The sequence below is a fragment of the Phlebotomus papatasi genome, chromosome 1, assembly GCF_024763615.1.
Source record: "Phlebotomus papatasi isolate M1 chromosome 1, Ppap_2.1, whole genome shotgun sequence".
NCBI lineage: Eukaryota > Metazoa > Arthropoda > Insecta > Diptera > Psychodidae > Phlebotomus > Phlebotomus papatasi.
Genome location: NC_077222.1, coordinates 88,457,334 through 88,481,687, shown reverse-complemented (window position 1 = coordinate 88,481,687; position 24,354 = coordinate 88,457,334). Strand labels below are relative to the sequence as shown.

The 24,354-nt window shown below is 32.8% G+C and overlaps 2 protein-coding genes across 3 annotated transcripts in view; one reads left to right on the top strand and one right to left on the bottom strand.

Moving 5' to 3' along the window:
• Positions 1–16,358, top strand: part of LOC129797975 (zinc finger protein with KRAB and SCAN domains 5-like) — a 42,340-nt gene extending 25,982 nt beyond the window's left edge. For both annotated transcript variants that reach the window (XM_055840881.1, XM_055840880.1), the window contains exons 2-7: positions 1,232–1,351; positions 5,554–6,080; positions 7,288–7,803; positions 10,459–10,630; positions 10,703–11,047; positions 15,459–16,358. In XM_055840881.1, the coding sequence (XP_055696856.1) occupies positions 1,241–1,351; positions 5,554–6,080; positions 7,288–7,803; positions 10,459–10,630; positions 10,703–11,047; positions 15,459–15,584 (1,797 nt within the window). In that variant the 5' untranslated portion in view covers positions 1,232–1,240 and the 3' untranslated portion in view covers positions 15,585–16,358. The remainder of the gene's footprint in view (positions 1–1,231; positions 1,352–5,553; positions 6,081–7,287; positions 7,804–10,458; positions 10,631–10,702; positions 11,048–15,458) is intronic.
• A 186-nt stretch (positions 16,359–16,544) lies between these two features.
• LOC129797974 (heterogeneous nuclear ribonucleoproteins A2/B1-like) lies at positions 16,545–22,472 on the bottom strand. Its single transcript, XM_055840879.1, has 2 exons — positions 22,097–22,472; positions 16,545–17,003 (listed from the first exon to the last, which is right to left on the bottom strand). The coding sequence occupies exons 1-2, from the start codon at positions 22,355–22,357 to the stop codon at positions 16,641–16,643; spliced, it is 624 nt and encodes a 207-aa protein (XP_055696854.1). The 5' UTR covers positions 22,358–22,472; the 3' UTR covers positions 16,545–16,640.
• Between the last annotated feature and the right edge of the window lie 1,882 nt (positions 22,473–24,354).

The following is a 24,354-nucleotide window of genomic DNA, read 5'->3' as shown; positions in this document are numbered from 1 at the left end:
ATTTCTTCTTCGTTATTGTTTACTTCGTAAAATTTCAGTTTCAAGGTTTGAAGACATTTGACATTTTTAAGTGAAAGATTTCTATCAAAGAATACGAATCAGCTTTTAAGGATCAATTGGACCATTTTAAAGATCTTTTATCTTATAAATAATACTAAAGTATATTCAAATATTTAATAGAAGATTGGAAAATTATTACCGGTTTAGTGGACACTGGGAATGTTTTGGGCAAGGCCTTTCTTTCACTGTGAGTATCAAAATAAATGGGATTAAACCACTTATACATCGTAAGAAACGTAAAGATGTGTCTTGACTAAGAGGATGGAAACCCTCCGTTTTTTTTATTATTTAGATTCTACAATCCATTCTTTAAAAAAATGATCAAATTAGTATGTTTTTGATATCTTAGCTTTTCTCTTTGTGTTCACTGGTAACTGTAAATTATTCAAAACTTTGTTTTACCATCGACTCGCAGAGCATTTTGGCCAAATATTTTTATAAAACTTGCAGAGTTACAGTTTCTTGTCTCTTTCGAAATACGAAAAAGAACCGATTTTAACAATTTTCAAATTATTAAGTATCTAATTTTATCCGAAAGCTGTCAATAGATAAATCCTTCACAATCAATGGTTTGGCTATTGACCTTGAAAAATCCGATGTAGAAATTTATAGGGGTTATTGACGTCTATACAGACGAAATGTTTACATGGTGGAGAGCCTACAATGTTTTCTATTTAGGATGAAAAGGTGTTTTTAAAGGTAATGAAAGGGATCGATAAAAAGAAGATTGGTTTTGAGACAGGTTACTAAAAACCTAAAGTCGATATCCGTGACCGGTAAAGTCAATCTGTATACAAGCAAGCAAACATTATGTCGATATTTACGAGAGAGCTAGGATAAAGGAACTTATTATGGAATTTCGACAAATGAGGATGTCGTCGAAAATTCTAAATCGATAACTTCTACTTTAAACGTTTGGTTTCTAGACCGGTAATTCATAAAAAACGGACAAAATTAAAATGTGTTTTTTTTTCAAAATCTGAAATTCGTAAAGTTACAGCAAAATATAATTTCTCGAGCAGGGCGGACCGGTAAATACAAAATATTGCATATTGTTGTACCTTTAAATACGAGCAAATGAAAAGAAAAATTTTATTGAAATTACTCAGTATAAGTTTCTTTTTGTATGTGAAAAAGCTTCATAGAACTTTTTTTTCTTTCTGAATTTCAGTATCAAAAGATGAACTTTTCTCCGTTCACGACCCAATTTGCCAGTGCGATACCTGCAAATGCTGTGAATCAATTTACAGCGGCCAAATTTACACAGAATATTACAACGGCAAATGGACAGGTAAGTCCTGCAAAGTTAGAGCAATAAGACAGAAAAAAAACGATATCTATAAGAGTTGAAATATGAATCAACTATATAACAACTTTTATAAATGTAGTTTTTTTTCTTTATAATTAGCCAATTGAAAAATTGACTTTCACTCTATAACATTTAAAATATACAACACACAAGATAAATCCCATGATGTATGTGTGTATAGTAATATGTTTTAAATGGCGTGAGAGACACTGTGGCACAGAAAGAGAAAAAAAATCAACACGATTTTATGTTCAATTGGTATATAAAGGAATAAAAGAAAAAAAATGATTAGTTGAGGTAGAGAAAGAGAGAATTACAATGTGTAGTCGATATCTTATTGCAATATTCACCTTATAATGTTTTCTAAATAGTATTTTGCTTTTAATCATGGAGAGTCGTGAGAGATACAAGCTGAGGTTCTCATTTTTTTCTATGCACAAATATAATGTCATGGTCGTCAAAGACAAAATCAATATTTTTTCACACACATAAATGAGATGAGGAGGTTCTTATCAATTATTTACATTGTGCAATTATCGACAATTTGCACAAAAGAAGTAACACACGCAGAAACAAAGACTTGCTAAAATCAAAAATTGTTGAAGAATAATTTTCTCAAATTTGAGATATATCTAACCGGATTTTAGGTGAAAGAAGTTCAAAACTTTTTATTTATAGGCTCCAGGGGAATTTATTCAGCTTTCTTTTGCACTTAAAATTATCAAAATCGGTTAAGTGGAAGCTTAGCTACGGAGATTTTTCTGAACTGTTGTATTACTCCTGTTTTGGAAAAATATATTAAATTGTATATTTTCTCAAATGGACTTTTTTTGACTTTTAAAAGAATGTCCCCAGAATCCAGCACCTTTATTAACTTTGAAAAGTTTATAAAAAGAATTTTCTATCTTTAGTATGGCAAAGTTTTTCGTATTTCATAAAAGAAAATCGCTCCTTTAAGAAAGTTTAACAAATAACGAACCTTATTTTTTTTATATAAATTATTCATTTTTATATTTATTTATTTATTTAAAATCAATACCAATAGGATCCGCCCCTATTACATGGTTTGATTAAGTCAGAAAAGGAAAAATAGAAAAAGAAAATACAAAATCAGGAAATTAGAACAAAGAAAGAAGAACGAATTTAATCTATCCCAGCCTGGTTGAATACAGGGAGTTCCGCTTTGAAAAAAATTTTCGGAACCGAAAAAAGCCCGTGTATTCCCTTCAGTATCACAGAAAATTTGCATACCTCCAGGAGATATATTTGTAATAAAATACGGAAACGTCGTGATGTATGCAAAACATTTTCAGCTCTAACTGTTCACAAAAATGCATTTCAAATTTACCGCTTGAAAAATATTTGCATACATAATTTAGAGGCAATTCAAAAATTATTTTATAAATAATCTCTCAATAGTAGGCAATTTAAATCAATTTCTTTCACTTCATTTTCATTTAAGCCGGAACTCCCATAGCGATGCCGATCAGTTGCATACGATTTAACAATTTTCTTTAAATATTTCCTTATGAATTTTTTTTTAAACCTAAACTAGTATCGTTCTAAACATGTTTGCAGAGTGTAAAAAAAAGAAGAAAAAAATTTGTCAAATTAATAAAACAAAATTTAGAAAAAGGATGTTTTTCAATACAGAATTTTGCAAAGTTTTGTTAAATCGGCGGTCAACTAAATCTTCAGAGTTAGTCGGTAAATCTTAAAAGTATTTTTTCCATATAGAGAAAAGGTTTTGTCAAATTGGTAAAGAATGTTTTTTTTGTTAAGAGTTTGTCAAAAGGATGTTTTTCCCATATTTTATGTGAAAAAATATCCTTTTGACAAACTTTTAAGAAGGGTCAGTTTGCTGCTGATTTGATAAAACTCCCATATTCTGTATTGGAGAACATCCTTTGACAAACTTGTCTTGTTAATTTGAAAAAAAAATTTCGAGTAGCAAACAATAGGTCATAAAAACTGCTTTAATTAGGCTTCTATTTAAACGATTTTCACGATTTCAAGTGCATTTGAATCTAGAGAAGATTTTCTAAAGAACTATTAATATAAAGTTTCGAATTTTAAATGGTGAAAAGTCGGACAGATTTACCTTAAGACTATGAACGTTTCTTTAATTTAGTGAAGTCAAAAAAATATTTGCATGAATAGATGCATGAATAATCTTCTAGATTTTGGTTGTCACCGGTTTTGTAGATTTAATGAAGGGAATGTAGCTTTCCGAAACATCGGTCTCAATTTTGAGACTAAGATCAAGATCAAGATGAAGAATATTTCCAGATTTTGGTATTCTGAAATCAAAAAATCAAGATCAAAATGTCAAATCTGTCAAATGTCTTGGAATCTTGAAATCCAAGACACAAACTGTGGATATCAAGATTTGAAATTCTGGAACCATTATTTCAAGATTTCAAGACGTCAAATTTCTTATTTACTTGAAATAATTCCAAGGACCTCTCGGAGGTGCTTGGAATTTTCAAGATAATAACAATTTGAAGAGTTTCATATGGAAATTACTATTGATGAAGAATATTTCTATAAGAAATGGTACAAAAAGAGGAATTACTTTGAAAAATACTGTATTTGACCTTGTAATTTAATCGAAATGGTACGTATTTCTAAATGTACATATCGAAGTACATCACCCGGAGGATATCTGCAAAATAATTATATCTAGCATGTATTTCTTGGTTTATCACAGGTCACAAGTTTGGTTTGCACTTCCTGTACTCCCGTTTATGGCCTCTCATTTATTCTTTAATACGTCCTATATTTAATTTTCCTATTTTATATGACGAAATTTCCACAAATTCAACAAAGAAAAAGAAGATATTTGTCAGAAGTGACGTTTCGTTAACTGTGGAAAATCTTGAAATCTTGGTTCTTAGCTAAGACATTTTAAGTTCTATTTATACTTCGCGTTAGAATACGAAATCTTGATTTTGGAAATATTTGACAGCTTGAAATTTTGATCTTGATTTTGGTCTCAGAATTGAGGCCATCGTATTGAATAAAAATTGAGAGCACGAAATAGGTCTTTCTCCGTTGTTTTTGTTAATTTAAAAATATCTTTAATGTAAAAATATTAGAGCTTGATTATAAAATGTATCAGGAAATACTGGGCTCCTATTTGGACCCGAATTTCCATGTACTAAATTAATTTATAGGGTTTTTTTTACTCTTAATGATTTTACTTGAATACTTTTTCGACTTTAACCACAATAGTTAATTAAGTACAAACTTTTTTGTCAGGAAACTGGTTAAAGTTAATTTTTTGATTCCAATGAAGAATGTAACAGTTTAGAAATATCTCTCTAACTAAGATTCGTATTAACCGATTTTGATGATTTTAAGTGCAAATGGAAGATTAGGAAGTTTTCTAACAGCCTATTAATATTTAGTCTTCAAGTTCTACCATTTAAAATTCGGATAGATATATCTCAAAATTATGATAATTAAACATATTAATGTTGGAATAAAACTGTCCCAATTATCTTCATTACTTTCAAACTTAAATTTCCGTACGACTTGCTTTTCGAACATCTTAAAACTGAAATAAGTGACGTTATTTTAGAAAGAACCTCTGTAAAAAAAATCTCATAATTTCACATTTTTCTGATTATGGAACTGTATTGAGTCTGAAAAGAGAAAAAAATGTCTAGCTTAGATAATTGATAATTCGGTTAATGAGCAAAAAAATTGCCAAATGTCATATTTCTAAATTAAAATAATTAATTAAATTTACATATATTTATTTAGTGTTCAATTAACAACATTTTACGTAAATTTATTTACGTATATAATGAAGAAAAGATAAGCTCCAGCAAAATCTCATTTCTCCATCATGTTTTACCTCGATTAAATCTGACTTTGTGGGTGAGAGAATCACTTGCTAATTGATAAATATTTTTCTCCCACAATCTACAAACATAAATATTAATGTGGGAATCTCTAAAGAAAATTGATGTTTTCAGTGTGAAAAATAGATATTAAATTTATTGAAGAGATGATGATTCTTTCGTGTGATGTGAGTCTCTCACAGAGAGAGAGTGGGAGAGAGATAGCAGGAGGTGAGATTTTGCAGAAGAAGCGCGTGGTTTTGAGAGATTTGGCGCGAATTTGTGGGAGCAAAATTTGAGTCTGATATGCGATGTTTCTGTTTGTGGTGGAAACAGGTGGTGGGATTGGTGTCTGGAGGGGATGGCGGAGTTCATTACCTCCGGCCGGTGGAAAGTGGGGCAGCATTCCCCGGACAAACACAGACGACAACGACGTCAAATAGTTTGCAGCAGACACACCAAACCCTCATAACGCTCCCAATCACGATGCCTGGTGCAAAGCCGGGAGATGCTCAGCAAACTGTGCAAATTCAGGTTGTCAATCCCAATCCCATTCAGCAGCAACCCAAGTTTCAGATGGGCCAGATGCAGATACCCATACAGGGACTGCAACAGGGCACAACGGTTCTAACGGTGGCCTATGCACCTCAGGAGGGTGATATCCTCCAGAATCATGGGCTACCTGAGGGTATGACCGTTGTTGCGGCCCTACAGCCGCAGGATCTGCAACTCATTGCTCAGGCTCAGGCAGCTATGAGCTCACAAGCCCAACAGCAGCAGCAGCAGCAACAGCAGAATACTCAGCAAACCACGGCATCTCAGACGACGGAGCAAAGCTCCAAGGAGGAGGAAGCAGTGGTCAAGTAAGTGCTCTCTATCACTTTAACTCTTGATTACACATTCAAAGCACGATTTCGGGCTAACACCGGACGTGCCTCTTAACAAAAAGAGTTATTTTTTTACTTTGAAGAAATGTGGAACATAAACACAGTTTACTGAAATGATTAACCTCCTTCGTCAGAAGTGACAAATATTTGCAAATTTTTATTGCAGAATTCAATAAAAATTTTCAGTTATAGCTTTTGCAAAGTAGAAAGTCAACGTGCAAATTGCTAATAATACCAGTCGGTGAATTTGAAAGTTAAATGAACCATAAATGTTTTCTAATGATTCCTTAGAAAAAACTTGAAAGTTCGGAAAAACCTCTGTAACTAAGCTTCTACTTAACCGAACTTAGGAATTTTAAATGCAAAAGAAAGCTGAAGAAATTTCCTAAAAGCCTGTTAACGAAAAGTTTTGAGGTTCTGGCAAATATAATCCGGATAGATATATCTCAAAATTTTTATTTATTTTTTTATAATTCTAGTGTTTAACAAATTTATAAAATTTTTTTCAGTTAAAATTAGTTATTTGAGTCATAATTTGAAATTTATATCAAAAGAAAGAAAATTTTTTCAAATAAACCATAGATTTTCTGTAATATTATTTTTTTTAAATCGTAAGGTTTCGGTAAAACCTCTGTAACTAAGCTTCTACTTAACCGAACTTAGGAATTTTAAATGCAAAAGAAAGCTGAAGAAATTTCCTAAAAGCCTGTTAATGAAAAGTTTCGAGGTTATGGCGAATATAATCCGGATAGATATATCTCAAAATTTTTATTTATTTTTTTAATTTTAGTGTTTAAAAATCTATAAATTTTTTTTGTCAGTTAAAATTAGTAATTTGAGTAATAATTTGAAATTTTATCAAAAGAAAGAACATTTTTCAAATGAACCATAGATTTTCTGTAATATTATTTTTCTAAATCGTAAGGTTTCGGGAAAACCTTTATAACTAAGCTTCCACATAACCAATTTTAATAATTTTTAGTGCAAACAAAAGCTGAATAAATTGCCTAAAAGCCTGTTAATATAAAGTTCTGAAGTTCTACCAAAAAAAATCCGGTTAGATATATCTCAAAATTTCTGAAGGTCTACAACAAAAAATTTACAATTTGTTGTAGCTTTCATTACAATTTCCATGTGCAAATGATGAAAACGGGAAAATTATCCTATTTCTTTCTCCTTGAAGACCAATACAGATAAAACAGGAGCCAGTTTGGCAAAATTCAGTATCAACACCGAGTGCATCAACTGATATCTCGGACTACCTTTCGCGTATACCTACGCAGGAGTTACCCCTGCATCTGCATCATTTCCTCAAGTTCAATGCTGAGACTATTAAGCGTGAATCTCAGGTGGAGAATTCCCCATTGAATGGGGCATTGATCACCTATGACTACGGTGGGCAGCAGCAACAGCAACAGGTTGAGGGTCAGGTGCAGCAGCAGGAGAGTCATAGTCAGGATGCCAGTGTTGGAACAGATATTCAGGGTGACATTCCAGCGGGAGAGGGTGGAGAGAAAGCCAAGAAGAAGCGACGGTATAAGAAGAAACCGCCCAAGCCTAAAAGACCCAAACCAGGTCAAGTTCACATTGCTACGGCGCTCGATGGAACTATCCTGTTCTGTTGTCCGGAATGTCATCGTGCCTACCCTGAGAAGGAGAACCTCGAACAACATCTATCCGTCCACAAGATTGAGAGGAGGTGAGTGAACATTTTCTTTGAACACTTTTTGGAATTGGTGCAAGGGTTCGTTAAAATCGATGTAACTAAGTTTCTGCTTAACCGATTTTGATAATTCCAAATTCAGAACAAAGTTAAAGAAAGACCCTAAAAGCCCATTAATGAAATGTTCTGAGGTTCTAAAAGTTAATATCCGGATTGATATATCTCAAGACTGGGTAAATTTTTGAAGTTACGAGGTTTCAGGAGAACCTTTTTAGCTAAGCTTCCACTTGACCGATTTTAATAATTCTAATTGAAAAAGAAAGATGAATAAGGATTCTAAAAGGTTATTAACGAAATGTTTTGAGGTTTAAAGGGCTAAAATTCGGATTGATATATCTCAAGATTGGGAAAATTATTCAAGTTGCAAGAGTTCAGGGAAACCTTTCTAGTTAAGCTTCCACTTAACCGATTTTGATCATTCCAAATGCAAAAGAAATATAAAGAAAAACTCTAAAAGCTCCATGATAAAATGTTTCAAGATTCTAAGGTTAAAATCCGGATTGATATATCTCAAGATTGGGACAATTATTCAAGTTGCAAGAGTTCAGGGAAACCTTTCTACCTAAGCTTCCACTTAACCGATTTTGATCATTCGAAATGCAAAAGGAAGATAAAGAAAAACTCTAAAAGCTCAATGATAAAATGTTTCAGGATTCTAAAGTTTCAAATCTGGATTGATATATCTCAAGATTGAGAAAATTGTTAAAGTTGCAAGGGTTCAGGAGAACCTGTCTAGCTGAGCATCCACTTAACCGATTTTGATAATTCTAATTGGAAAAGAAAGATAAAGAAAAACACTAAAAGCTCAATCACAAAATGTTTCGGGATTCTAAAGTTTAAAATCCGGATTGATAGATCTCAAAATTGAGAAAATTGTTGAAATTGCAAGGGTTCAGGGGAAACTTTCTAGCTAATCTTCTATATAATCGATTTTGATCATTCCAAATGCAAAAGAAAGACAAAGAAAAACTCTAAAAGCTCAATGACAAAATGTTTCGGGATTCTAAGGTTTGAAATCCGGATTGATATATCTCAAGATTGACAAAATTGTTAAAGTTGCAAGGGTTCAGGAGAACCTGTCTAGCTGAGCTTCCATATAACCGATTTTGATCATTCCAAATGCAAAAGAAAGATAAAGAAAAACACTAAAAGCTCAATCACAAAATGTTTCGGGATTCTAAAGTTTAAAATCCGGATTGATATATCTCAAGATTGGGAAAATTGTTGAAGTTGCAAGGGTTTCAAGAGAAAACTTTTCTACCTAAGCTTCCATATAACTGATTATGATAATTCTAAATCCAAAAGAAAGTTAAAGAAAGACCCTAAAAGCCCATTAATTAATTGGTCTAAGGTTCTAAAAGTTAAAATCCGGATTGATATATCTCAAGATTGGGAAAATTATTCAAGTAGCAAGGGTTCAATGAAGCCTTTCTAGTTAAGCTTCCACTTAACCGATTTCGATAATTCTAAATGCAAAAAGATGATAATGAAACATTCTAAAAGTCCAGTCATGAAATGTTTTGGAAGTCTTAAGACTAAAATCCGGATTGATATATTTGAAAAATTGAGAAATTGTTGAAATAGCAAGGGTTTAGGAAAGCCTTTCATATTAAGCTTCTACTTAACCGATTTTGATAATTCCAAAAGCGAAATAAAGATAAAGAAAAACTCTAAAAGCCCATTAATGAAATATTTGGAGAATTTAAAGCCAAAATCCAGATTGATATATCTCGAGATTGAGAAATTGTTGAAATTGCTAAGGTTCAGGAAAACTCTTGTTACCAAGATTTCACTTAACCGATTTTGATAATTCCAAAAGCAAAAGAAAGATAAAGAATTACTCTAAAGGCTCATTTATAAAATGTTTTGAGGTTCTAAAGTTTAAAATCTGGATTGAGATATTTCCAGATTGAGAAATTGTTGAAGTAGCAAGGGTTCAGGAGAACCTTTCTAGCTAAGCTTCTACGTGACCGATTTTGATAATTCTAAATCCAAAAGGGAGATAAAGAAAGGCTCTAAAAGTCCATTAATGAAATGTTTTGGGGTTCTATAGGGTAACATCCGGATTGATATATCTCAAAATTGAGAAAATTGTTCAAGTTGCAAGTGTGTAAAAAGCCTCAATAAGTAATCTTCCTCTTAACCGTTTTTAATAATTTCAAATGCAAAAGAAAGTTGAGAAAATATTCAAAAGGCTTTTTGTTGAAATGCATCGTGATTCTTAGATTTAAAATCCAGACATATCTATCTGAAGATTGAGAGAATTGTCTGGAGTACAAACACGTGTCGTTTGGTATTTCTGTAAAAAACAAAGCATAGCAAAAAGTTCTTTACAAAGCGAGATAGATTAATTAACCTCTTTAGCCCCTTTAATGGTCGATAGAGAACCAAAAGCCCGAGATTTCGGCTTTTTAGCTCAATTTGTACAAATCTATATCTACTAATTGCTGAAGAAAGAAAGAAAGATACTCTTTCTTTAACCGAGCATTTTCAAATTAAAACATTCTAATGAAGTGCTAAAAGCTTTTTTTGGACTCCAGATTATTCGGGTTTACCCAGTTTACCGAGAAATTTAATGAGATTTTTGGAGAGTTAGTACCGTTTGGTTGAGATGATTAATCAATGTTGTAGATTCATTTGTGACATTTGCGGAGCTGGACTGAAGAGAAAGGAGCACCTGGAGAGGCACAAATTGGGTCACAATCCCGATCGGCCCTACATCTGCAGTGTCTGCATGAAGGGTTTCAAACGCAAAGAACATCTCAATCTCCATTTTGTCATTCACAGCGGGGAGAAGACGGAAGTGAGTAGATTTTTACAGGGGAGTTTTTTTTTGTCTTTTAACTGATTGGTTGAAATTGTTGATTTCTGGCAGATTTGCGGGGAATGTGGGAAGGGCTTCTATCGCAAGGATCATCTGCGGAAACATGCAAAATCTCATGCGATGAAGCGAATGAAGGAGGAACTCAGTGCTCAAGCTAGCGCAGCTGCGGCGGCTGCAGCCGCTGCGGCTTCGTCAGCCGTCACAAGCATCGCAACTTCTGCGGCGGGAGTACCGGCTGTGTCCATCACGGCTATCCCAACGGTCTCAGGGAGCAATTCTCAGCAGTCCCAGGAGGCCAATGGGGAGCCGGAGATGAACTCAGGGATGGACACAACGTCCATTCAGACGTCCGTCGCAACTCCGGTCACTTCCGCCACCAACACCACCATCATTCATGTAAGTACTTGAAAAAAATGTTTAGATTTTTCTCTATTTAAATAAATTTAAGGAATTTTTAAATTGTTTTAAATAAAAAATAATAATGCTTTTTAAAATTCGTCTTTAGGCTTTTCAATTGAGAGCCAATATCAAAACAAATAAATATTAAAAATTAATTTTCATTATTAAGAATGTCGTCGATTGATTGACCAAGAGTCGTATATGTATTTTGGAGATTTTCTTTCTTCAATAAAGTTTTAAAAAAAGGTTTTACTAGAAAAATTATGAAAAAAACAAAATTTTTGTAAATTGATATTACTTGTGCTTTATAAAATAATTGGTATAAAAAATATTTAAATATTACTTTTGGATTTTAAGAATTAAAGTTTTAATAAAATATTAAAAAATATATTTATGTTAGTGGTACTTAATAAAAACTACTATTTTTTTATTATTATTATTTTTTTTATTTAATATTCACTGATTCCATTTTTCCGTAAAATTCTAATTATTTAATAAAATCTTAAATATGCCTTAAACAAAAATATCAAAAAAATAGCTCAAAAGAGGTAGCAAAACGTCTGAGCTTTGCGGAATGCTCGAACTCACGAGATAGAGCTATCCCTGAATGATCTTTTCGGATGTTTTTTTGGGTTTATAATGTTCAAGATACAGGTTTATTAAGGACAACATTCATTTTCAAATCGGAAAACAATTCTGAACTAGAAAATTTACTGAAAAGTGTGCATTTTAGAATGTTCATGCCTTCGAATAATGTGAAATTCTTTTGCTTTTCGTAAGAGATTTACACTAAATTATCACGGAATTATCAACAATTGATAATAAGCCAACTAATATTCAAAAGAAATGTGTAAGTCTCTTAGAAAAACTAAAAAAAAAATCACATTATTCAAAGGTATCAACGTTCGAAGGGAGAGTACTTTCCCCTAACATGCTTACGCGCAAAAAAGGGAATATTCGAGAAAAATAAATCAATTACGATTACTTCATGAACTCATTATCGATGAAAATCGATCTAGTCGGGTTCAAAATTTCAGTACCTTTCCAAAAAATCCAAATTTAACCAAATCGGTTGAAAAATGGGCCCTCCAAAGTGGTTAACGTTTGACCTTTAATAATTCAAAATGGCGAATTTTCCGGTCATAGGTATGTTTAGATGAAATGTTCGCCTGGATTACTTCTAAAACATATCCGGAAATCATTGAAAAAACTTGGGCCAATATTGAGAAAAACGGGAAAAACATGGTTTTTAGGTTTTCGGGGGTGGAGGGAGAAAGAAGACAAGGAAACAAGGAAACAATACTGAAACCACGGAAACATGTAAACGAGGAAATACGCTTAAAAACGGAGAAACTTGTCTAGAATCATAAAAAATCTTTCTGGTAACGCGATAACACAAAATGCCCAAAAAATTGGAACCTGAATCGAAACATTGATAGAACGACTGAAAAACGGATAGAAACATAGAAACATTCTTGGAAACGCGGAAACTTAACTAGAAATGTAGGAAATAAGGCTGAAAATGTGAAAACATAATGCGAATAGTTAGAAACATGATTTTTAATCACGAAGGAACCATAAACCGGGAAACAGAAACAGAAACGGAAACTACCAAACAGAAACAAAAAAAAAAACAAAAACAAAGAAGCAGAACGAAAAAAAAACAGAAACGAAGAAACAGAAACGGAGGGACAGGGACGGAGAAAGAGAAACAAAGAAACAGAAACGAATAATCAAAAATAGAAAAGAGAAAAGAAATGGAAAAGAAGAAACAGATAAGGAAAACAGAAATGAAGAGACAGAGACGGAGAAACAGAAATGGGGAGACAGAAAAGAAGAAACAATAACGGAAAAAAGAAACGAAGAAACAAACGGAGTAATAGAGACGAACAAACAAAAATGAAGAAACAGAAGCGGAGACCCCGAAACAAAAACAAAGAAACAGGAAAAGAAAAACAGAAACGAAGACACAGAAACAAAGAAACAGACACAGAGAAATAGAAACGGAAAAACAGAAATGAAGAAACAAAAAAGGAAAAACAAAAAAGGAAAAACAGAAACGAAGAAACAGAAACAGGAACGGGAAACAGAACGGATGAAAGGACGAGAAACAGAAACGGGGAGACAGAAAGGAAGAAACAACAATGGAAAAAAGAAACGAAGAAACAAACGAAGTAATAGAAACGAAGAAACAGAAACGAAGAAACAGAAACGGAAAAACAGAAACAAAAACGGAGACCACGAAACAGAAACAAAGAAACAGGAAAGGAAAAACAGAAATGAAGAAACAGAAACGAAGAAACAGAGACGAAGAAACAGAAACAGAGAAACAGAAAGGAAGAAACAGAAACAAAGAAACAGAAAAGAAAAAACAGAGAAACAGAAACGGGGAGACAGAAAGGAAGAAACAACAATGGAAAAAGGAAACGAAGAAACAAACGAAGTAATAGAAACGAAGAAACAGAAACGAAGAAACAGAAACGGAAAAACAGAAACAAAAACGGAGACCACGAAACAGAAACAAAGAAACAGGAAAGGAAAAACAGAAATGAAGAAACAGAAACGAAGAAACAGAGACGAAGAAACAGAAACAGAGAAACAGAAAGGAAGAAACAGAAACAAAGAAACAGAAAAGAAAAAACAGAGAAACAGAAACGGGGAGACAGAAAGGAAGAAACAACAACGGAAAAAAAGAAACGAAGAAACAAACGGAGTAATAGAGACGAAGAAACAGAAACGAAGAAACAGAAACGGAAAAACAGAGACGAAGAAAAAGAAACGGAGAAACAGAGACGAAAAAACATAAACAGTGAAAGAGGAACGGGGAAAGAGAAAGGAAGAAACAGCAACGGAAAAAAAGAAACGGAGAAACAGAAATGGAGAAACAGAAACTGAAACGGGGATATAATAAACAAAATTAGAAACAGAAATGGAGAATCAGAAGTGGGAGAAGAGAAACAGAAACAGAGACCCCGAAACAGAAACGAAGAAACAGAAACAAAGATACAGAAACGGATAAATAAAAACGGAGAAAGTGAAACGAAGAAACAAAAATGAAAAAACAGAAAGGAAGAAACAGAAACGGAAAACAGAGACGGAGAAACAGAAACGAAGAAACAGAAATGGAGAAATAGAAACAGAGAAACAGAAACGAAGAAACAGAATCGGAAAAACAGAAACGAGGAAGCAGATACAGAGAAACAGAAACAGGAAACAGAAACGAAGAAACAAACGGAGAAATAGAGATGAAGAAATAGCAACGGTGAAAAATGAAGAGAAGCGGAGTAACAGAAACGGATAAACTGAAAAGGAAACGCAGAAATCGAAAACAGAAACGAAGAAACAGAAACGAAGAAACAGAAACAGTGAAACAGAAACCGAAACGAAGAATCAAAACGGAGAAACAAAATCAGAGAAGCACATGAAAAAAACAGAAACGGAGAACCACAAACAGAAATGGAGTAACAGGAAAAGGGTTTCTTGTTTTTCTGGAAATAGGAAATATAAGCTAATATTTTTTCTCATGAGTTACCCCTCGATATATATAGGAAAAGTTAAGCACTTAAACATTTCAAACAATAACTAATAAGAAGTAAAAATAAAGGTAATTCTTGAAAGAGAATGTAAAAAATTGCAATTAATATATCTTTTTTAAATCAAATCTACAAAGATGTAAAAGTAGCTTAGAGAAAAGCTCTAAAATTTACAATAAAATTCTAGTATCAACCAAAATATCACGAGTTAAAGTCGTAAAATTTCTGGAACCTTTAAAAAAAAAACTCTTTGTTTTGATAACAAAATTTTTATTACTTGAAGAAATGCTACATGAAATTTCTGGAATTTATTTACTTATTTTTAATAATTTTTATGGATCATTTTAATATTTATTTTAGAAATCGTTTAGTAAAATATTCGTTTGCTATATTAACTCTTTCGTCTCTTTTGGGACTCTGAGTACCCAAAGTAGCAAATGAATGTTCTGTGAAAAATAATGTTTTTTAATTATTCAGAACTGATAAAAGTCCGATTCTTGTGGATGATTACAAACTATAAGGATGTCCATAATCTTATATATGGACATCCTTATGTAAGACCTCAATTAATTCCTGAGCTTAGATATTTTTGATTAAAAAATTGTGAAATTGGCTTGCAGCATGCTGCGGTCTGGCAAGAGTTAAAAGCCAGACTTCAATCAAATTTTATCAAAAGAAAAATGTCTCATTAATTTCTTTTAAATAACGTGCATGGATCTCTTAATTTAAGAGAATTTCCATATTTGATTCAGGGAATTTTTATTTTTTTTATGAAATCTCGCAATAAATATTTTTAGAATATTTTTCGATTATGTTTCTTATCAATTAAATATATTTTTTTGATAAAATTAATTAAATTTCGTATTGATTTTCAGGTACCAACAAGTAATAATACGACTCTACCTGTTCAAATTCAACTCCCTCAACTTGTGGCCACGACAACGGCAGAAAGCTCATCGGCAAATGTTGTTCTACCTCCCACTTCTGATTCCCTCATGTAGAAGAGGACAAGAAAGTTTAGGAGAAAAATGGGCTTAGAAAGTTGCGCAGAAGACAAAAAGAGCCAGAGACGAGGCTGCAAAAATGTGGAATTTCTAAAAAAAACAAAAATTATTTGTACATTTTTCTAATGCGCTGGAGATTACGATTAAAAACAAAAGACAGCTAAGAATTAGGCAAGGAGAAAAAATGAATTTTCATATAAGAAAAAAAAGTGAAGAAAATTATCTAGTTTTTAAAAATATTTTAATTATAAAGTTGAAGTGAAAGAAATTTGCCGGAAAATCGGCGTTCTACTCTGATCATTTTTGTATATAAAATGTTTCTTCAAATGTATTATTTAAGTAGATATTCGTTCTGCAGGAACTTTTGAAAAAAAACAACCCTTTCCTCTGAAGTTTAGTATTGTTTCTTTTTTTTATTGCTTTATATTTTTTCAACACTCAAAAAATGAAAAAAATAGCAAAGGAAAAAAATAGAGAAATTTTATTTGGTTTTTTCGAATTTGAGTTTCTTTTTTTCAGTGAGATTTTTTCTTTTGAAAATTTTAAACGGATTTTCGGCAGTTGACACATTCCGGAAATATTTTGGAAAGATGATGAGGAGAGAGCTTTGAGCTTTTTCCCAAAAAGCCAAAAGTTTCAGCTCAATAGGAAACTTTCGGAAAAAAAGACAAAAAAAAGTCCGAAAGGTAAAACAAAACATGAACAAAAAATGTGAAAGTTAATTTAACAAAAAGCTCTGTAAATAAAGTTTATAGAAAGTACAGGTGAAAATTTATTTGTTTCATTCCGTAACTTCAGGCGCAATTTGCTGAAGAAGTGCAACGTTTTCAGGGCCGAATCAGCAATCAAGGGTAATTGCAGCGATTCAGCAGGAAATTTTGCAAATAAAGAGTTGAAAACCGCTTTTTAATTGAGAAAACTGGAAGCAAGAGAAAGCTCAAGAGATGGTCGATAAAATTGATAATTTAGCAGTCGCTTTATTTCCACAAAGTGATCACTTCTCTTCTACAAAGATGACAGAGATGAGGATGTTTTGGCGTGAAGGCTGAGGAGTTACTTGTGATGCTGATGACCAACGTTGATATCGTGGTATTCACCACCGAAGCTTTCGTGGCCGCCAAAATCTCCGTGGCCGCCAGCGTCGCCGCCACCAAAGCTTTCGTGGCCGCCGCTGTAGCTTTCATGGCCGCCCCCGAAGCTTTCGTGGCCTCCTCCGAAGCTCTCATGGCCTCCTCCGAAGCCTTCGTGGCCGCCAGAGAAGCTGGCAGAAGCCTCATGTCCGTATCCGTGGAAGTCACCACCTCCTCCTCCTCCTCCGCCTCCTCCCAAATGTCCCAGATGATGGTCTTCGAACTCGCTGTGATTCTCGAGGGTCAGACCGTGTCCGTGGGAATGTTGAGTCTCAGGGTGTAGGACCTGTGAAAGGACAATAAGAAGTAATTAGGATTGTTAAGAAGATCCTTATAGACATTCATCGGGAATTTTTACACGTATTTTTCACTGAGAAAATCCGAAAAAGTTAAAATAACATTCCGGAAATGTTAATTTTACCCTGAAGTATTGATCCAAAATTAGTGTAAATATTACCCTTTTTAGGTGTATTAAGGATTAAATTAACCCTTTTTTATGTTAATTTTATCTTTAATAAGGTGTAAAATTAACATTAAAAAATGTTGATATATTTTTACACCTAAAAAGTGTTAAAGTTATGAGGAAAAAAAGTTAATCGCACCTCAATTTTTTTCTCAGTGTTATACTGAATAAAACCTCCATCAAACCATGCAACATGGGTAAATGTGCCAAATTTCGGCCAGCTTTAAATTTTGGCCACTTTGAGTGCAATTTCGGCACAGCAACAAAAAGGATTAAAATTATAGATTTTTATCTTCGAATAAACTCAGTGAATTTTTGTTCTATTAAATATTCATTCTTTTTTATAATATAACAACACAATAATCGCTCAATTTTGGGTATAATTTGAATTATAATTGTTTTATAAAAGCTACAGTGTGTAAAGAGTCTTATACAAAAAATGTGACAGATCAGATTTTCATTCTAGGTTTTTTTTCATAGAATTTGATTTGGGTTCATTAGTTTTTTGTTTATGTTAATAGTGAATCGTTCTTTAGATTCCGAGTAAAATTTCTGAATCATATATTTTGTCTCAAAAAATAGACATTTTGTGAGCGTCTCTCCAGTGAGGTTATGTTTACTATTTCGGCCACATTTTTTTCTTTTCACAAAATGCTTACATATTTTAGTTCTTTTTCAGTTTCTAAAAAAAATAATTAGAAATTAAGGAAAGAAAAAAAGCATTACCTATTTGAAAAAATATGATGTGGAAAACGTCTTGAAAAAGCTCAGTAAGTAAGGGTAAGTCTCTGCGGGAAACTGCGCGTAAATTTGGGGTCCCAAAGTTGACTCTTCGGGTTTTCAAGATAAATTCCATGGAAAATTCTGGGTCTTGTAGGTAATATAAATGTATTAAACTAGTGCTAAATTCTTTCCGTATGAAGTTTTAAAATTTTCTATCTGTTATTTCACACAAGATGGGCACAAACAAGGCGGGCGAAATTCCACCCAAAGTGGCCGGAATATTACTCACAGAAATGTCTATATTTTTATTATTTTTTCAATATTTCAGATGGATGAATTCGAGTTCATTTGAGGCCTTAAAGTCAAGATAGACTTATGTGCTGCACAGCCCTATAGCTTAACCCGAGAGACGGCTTAACGTAATTATAATCAAAATAATGTTTAGACTACACTTCTAGCAATTTCCCGCTAAGCCGCCTCTCGGTTTAAGCCGTAATTCTATCTAAGACATTAGATTAATCCTAGAGAAAATTTACCCTCTAAAATGTAGCAGCAAAAGATGAGGTTAGGAAAATTAACGCTAAGGACCACTGATATAGATAGATCTGTATAAATAGATGATCCTAAACTCTCAGTGTTGGATAGTTTGGGCTCATTACCGTAAGAATTTACTGGGCTAAATATTCTCGAGGATCAGTCCGAGTCCATTTGGGGCCTTAGACTGCTTTCACATTAAAAAGTCATGCTTCTCCCTAGGGATTATCGTTTTGGACTTTTAGTCCATCCTTTTGAAAAAAACGATGGTAAAGCATCCCAGCTTTGCAGAATGCTCGAAATAGAGCTCTCCGTGAATTATTTTTTCGCATGGTCTTTTGGTACTTACTAATCTAATGGCTATTAAATTAATTCATACATTAAAAATCATTCCGAAATTAAAATAAATTCTTAATAAAACTGTATTTTAGAGTATTTTAGCATGAGTAACAAGCATACGGACAAATAAAAAAGTAAATCCGAGAATGGTAAATCATTTACGGGTATTGTACCGATTCCCTATTGACTAAGTGGGATGCAATCGGGTTGCAAATTTCAAGATCTTCCTAAATATGCAATTTTAAGCAAATCAGTCGAAAATAGGCCCTCTAAATTTTTGAAATTGGGTTTCGAAAATTCGATATCGAAATGTTTTACGGACATAGGTGACCAAGGACGAATTATTCACCTTGATTATCTCAAAAATAAATTCGGCAATGAAAAAAAATCTAAAGGCCGCTTTCGAAATAAATAAAAAAAATGGTTTTGTAGGGGAACCAGGGCGGGGGGGGGGTAAAAGGAAATAAGGCTGACCTATAGATAATATTGACTTACGGGAGGGCGGTGAGGTCGTCAAAAACCTCTTGGTAATGTATGTATTTTTATGAACTTCAGTTCAATATTAATTGAATTTATGTACAGAGAAATCGTCAATCAGAGCACTCGTATAGTTAACGAGAGGTCTCTAGTTCGATTCTGCGTAGAGACAGGAATTTTTCCTGTCTCCATTCAGAGAACACTGGATAATTTGAGTGTCACTTTCTCTTGATGATTTTAATGTCAGGCTTCGTACATACTCTGGCTTCAAACACTTTATATTTTTCTCATATTCTTTGATGAACCTATAGCAATATATTTAAATAGCTAGTCACATATTTCTTGAAAAAAAAGTCAAGTAATTCATTAAAGGGATATGGGAAAAATATGAAGTTGTTCTAAGTCAGAATATGTGCGAAGCCTGAAAGCCTTCCCCTACTAGGCCAAAACCTGTGACATTAGAGACGAAATATTGACCTTGTTTCTGGTTTAATACAGTTGATTATGAATTTTTTGGATATTTTTTTCTACTTAGAAGTGTCATCGCTGATGTGGAATTTTCCAAAGTGATTCCATTAATTTTGACATGATCAAAAAAATTATATAAATTAAATATTTGAAGTATTATCCTTTAGGTTTAAATGAGGCATTTAACTTTAGTGGGCATTAGTGTATTTAGTGAAATAATAATTCTATTGTTCTAAGGTGATTATGTAAAATACTCGATTATGTAATATCAATTTAAAAAGAAACAGGAAAAACCTTAGCTCAAATGCTCTTAATTGGTAACAAGCTTTTAGAATTTAAGGTTTTCTTGAAAAAGGAGTTCATTTCAGAATATAAAAATTCAAAATTCAAAATAATATACGTTTTTATAACGTTAATAAATTAATAATCTAAAATACTTTTATCATACACGAAATTATTGCATTGACAAGATCAATTATCTTTGCAAGGTTGGTCAGTTTTAAGGGCTTAGAAAATTCTAAGAATGTAGTAATTTTCGATTTTAAAAAAGCACACCTTTTTATCCAAAAGAGTGAATGGTAATTTGTCCCTCGTTCAGATAGGTAAATTTTTAAATCTTTTCACTTTATTAAAAGGTTTCAGAATTTTCTATGCAGCATTACACAATTTAATCTATTTAAAATTGTTATTTCAAAAGAGGTGGCAAAGCGTCCCAGGCTTTGCAAAGTGCTCGAACGCTCGAACTCGTGACTTAGATGCTATACCTCAAACCTACATTCGCATCAATTACCGTTTACCGGTTCTCAACCGATTTGAACCGATTTACAAATCACTCAAAAGATCCCAAAAAATAGTTTTAAGAGAAATAAAATTGTTTTCAAACAAAAAGAGCTTATCGGTTCCTTACAGGTTCATTATCGGTTCCCAACTGATCTGAACAGAATAATAAAATTATTCAAAACATTGTCCAAAATAACTTAGGAGTTATATAAAAATTAGTTATCGATTATGAACGGTTAAGTTTGTCAAAAATTTCAAGACATTAACGATCTCAAACATGATATCGATATGAAAAATGAAAATCGTTATTAAGATTGATCCAACTGTCATTAAAATTAAAAATGTAAGGGAAGCGGTGAAGTGATCTACCTTAAAAATCGAATCGTCATTACAAAAATTGATTTTTCGAAAATTATTCGCAGTTTTTAAGCAATTTTCTTATGCAAAATGCTTGCATTTGACAAATGTAACACCTAATTATAAAAGTTAATTTCGTATAAAGCGGCTAATCAACTCATATTGGAGTGGTATTTCGACTTTCAGTGTCGATCCTTTCAGTCTTTTTTTACAATGCATACATTTTGAACATAAACGTATTTACAACATTAATTATTAAGCAATAATATTTGTAGAGGTCATTTAATTAGTTTTTAAATTTTCTATAGTTCTCAGAGATACGTAATATTTAAAATAAAAAGAAATAAGTTTATTGGGCTAGGATTCTGAATAAAATATTGGGTTAAATTTTGAATCAATTAAGAAATGTTCTAATGGTATAATAATTTCCGTATAACATGTGTTAATATGATCGATATGACCTAATAACACATTTTTGACGTTAATTAAATAATAGAAATATTCCTATAATTATTTTATTTAATTATATACAATTATGATACTTAACTCGTTCAAATAAAATTATAAATAAGTAATGCTGTGTAGTATTAACTTGTTGGGTAATTTTTTTATTGAACTTTATATTAAAATATTTAAAATTCATTGTATTCCCTGATTGATCCAGCAAATGTGTTCAAACTCTAATCAATTGAAAAATACAACGAAACCGAAATATCGTATAAGAATAAGTTATTTAAATAAATATGGATCATGCTTTGGAAAAAATGCATAAATTATAATGGTATTTATTGTTTTTTTTTATAAGAGTATTATAGCTCTATTTTAAATTATCTTCCATAAATTTAAATTATTTAATAAAATTACTTTACAATTTAAGTAATCTTGTTTAAGTCCAATTAATCCTTTTATTACCAAGATGAATATGCAACGCTTGTAATAAAATAATTCTTCCTTGAAAAGAAATAATTGAGTTATAGTAACTGTTTTACTATGTTTTCTCCAATTAACATAAATCTTTTTAGAAACTTTCAGTTATGTTTTTCAAGATTTTACAATTTATGGAAGTTGTAGCTTCAACTTCCGACATGTGCCCTATTAAGTATTCACTAAGTTTGAGCATTACAAATTCAAGTGAGATTTATTACCTGTCGCATGGTTATGATGTTTTTATTGTTAGCCAATAAAAAAAAAGAATTGAAGAAATTCAGATAATCTCAAGTGTTATGTTGGATTCTTACCTTGAGCTTGTGCTTGACTCCAGACACTTCAACTGGATGCTTAAGGAGATGCTGATCCTCCTTCTTCACATAAACAGGAACTGGATGGAAGTGATGCACTTTGAAGCTCTGATGAGATGTGGCATGTTTGTGTTCAACTTCATGATGATGATCAGTCTCACTGGATCCACCTCCGCCTCCGCCACCGTGTCCATAATCATCATGAATGACACCAGCCAGAGTTGAAGCCACAACGGCAGAAATCACAATCAACTTGAACATCTTAACTTAAGAGAGTATGTGTTTTGTGCTTAAAGGAACAAGGGGGTGACTATGTCTAATAAATCCACGGAGTAGCAATCACTTTCTCTGCGACTCTTTGAGCGCGACTGAATGCAAATAGAGCGCCCAGACCATGGTTTTATACGGGCAGCCCCACTTTGAGGGCCTCCCCAGCTGGCGCCAAGAGCACAGAATGGGCTCCAGAGAGTGGCTGAAGAGTGGCCAGAGAGTGTCGGAAGGAGATCGCATGCACCTGTGACATCACCCTGTGTCCGGTTGTTGCCTATTTGGCCACAAAAGCCCCAGAAGAAACTTCTGGTGGAGTAACGCACCGCGAGTTTCAGGTAGTTGTTAAACAGTGAGAGAATTGTGGTTGAATTCAGAAAAAAGGTAATGCTGAGTGAGAAACAAGCAAATTGCATTACTGTTTGATTAATGGGGGCTATTCTCTCCGGCTCTCTCAAAATGAATTGCAAATACTCACAGAATATTAAATATTAGACTTTAGACATTTCACTTTTGTTTTCAAGATCTATCTTGAAAGTTTGAATTCAATAACTGACTTAATTACAAGATTTGGAGCATGTCCGATCAACGTTTTCTAAGAGATTGTCGTTCGATTTGTCGTTGGTTGTTACTAGCGGATAGCACGTTAAGTACTTATTAAGGACTTAATAAGTTCATAACTCAATTGCTTAATTTTAAGGGATTGCATCCCACTACTTAAAAAAATATATGAAAATCAGACTGAGATGGCTCGGTCATGTGCCCCGAATGCCAGATGATAGAATACCCAAGATATTGCTGAATACGAAGCCGGAAGAAGTTCGTTCGAGAGGACGCTCTTGAAGGAGATGGCAGGAGTAAGTGGATGAGGTCCTTAACCCTTTAAGGACGATTGGAACACCGGTGTCCCTTAAAGAAAATAATTTTTCCTGACTACCTAAAGTTATTTTTTTCTCATGTCTGTACATAATTGTAAAGTAGAAGATTGAAGGAATCTAGCATACATTTTGCAAGTCTATAGTTATTTGCTATGTAGTAAATATTTAAGCTCAAAAATGGCGAATTTTTAAATTCTCAAATTCATAATAATTGATTTTATTTATTTTAAATACTTCTAATTTTTTTTTAAGCAAAACCCTTTTGGAAATGAAAACTACAATACTCATACGTAATATTTTTCATTAAAGCGAAAAATATTATTCATTGGTATTGTCAGAAAAATTACTTAAATTTTTGGGCTATTTTTGTCCCTATTGTTCATAGAAGCACAAAATACACCGAAACGGACTCTGTTGGTCTTTCCAAGATTAGATGTAAGACTTATCATTGATTATGTTTGTCAGTTTAATTTTTATTGTTGATTTTCAGTCCGTAAAAAGTGTCTCGTCGTTAAAGGGTTAAACGACCGGGTGTATCGTGGCGCTGGAGGATTATCGCTTTTAATCGCGAAGAATGGTTATGGATAATGCAAGAGGCCTTGATCCTCAATGGGACGTAGCGTCACAGAAATAAGTAAGAGACTAACGTCGGCGGTTTGTAGCGAATAGCAAAAATAACATGGCATAACTCAGCCTTAATTAAGTCCTTATTAAGTACGTAATAAGGGCTTTGTTAGAGTCCTTAATTAAGTACTTAGTATTAGGGGTATTAAAGCTACTTTTCACAAAGTACTAACTTAAAGACTCTGGATTAATTACTTTTAAGGAGTTTACCTTTCGACCATTTCTTATTAAAGAATATTAGATTTCTGCACTGAGAAAAAAAGAGGGTACGATTAACTTTTTCCTCAGAACTTTAACACTTTTTAGGTGTAAAAATATATTAACATTTTTTAATGTTAATGTTACACATTTTTAAAGGTAATATTAACATGAGAAAGGGTAACTTTAACCCCTAATACACCTAAAAATGGTAATATTTACACAGATTTTGGATCAATACTGCAGGGTAAAATTGACATTTCTGGAATGTTATTTTAACTTTTTCGGATT

Coding starts and splice junctions, on each gene's coding strand:
- LOC129797974 (XM_055840879.1), bottom strand. CDS start 22,357: ATGTTCAAGTTGATTGTGATTTCTGCCGTTGTGGCTTCAACTCTGGCT. Junction 17,004..22,096: donor GAGTCAAGCACAAGCTCAAG/GTAAGAATCCAA, acceptor GTCCTTTCACAG/GTCCTACACCCTGAGACTCA.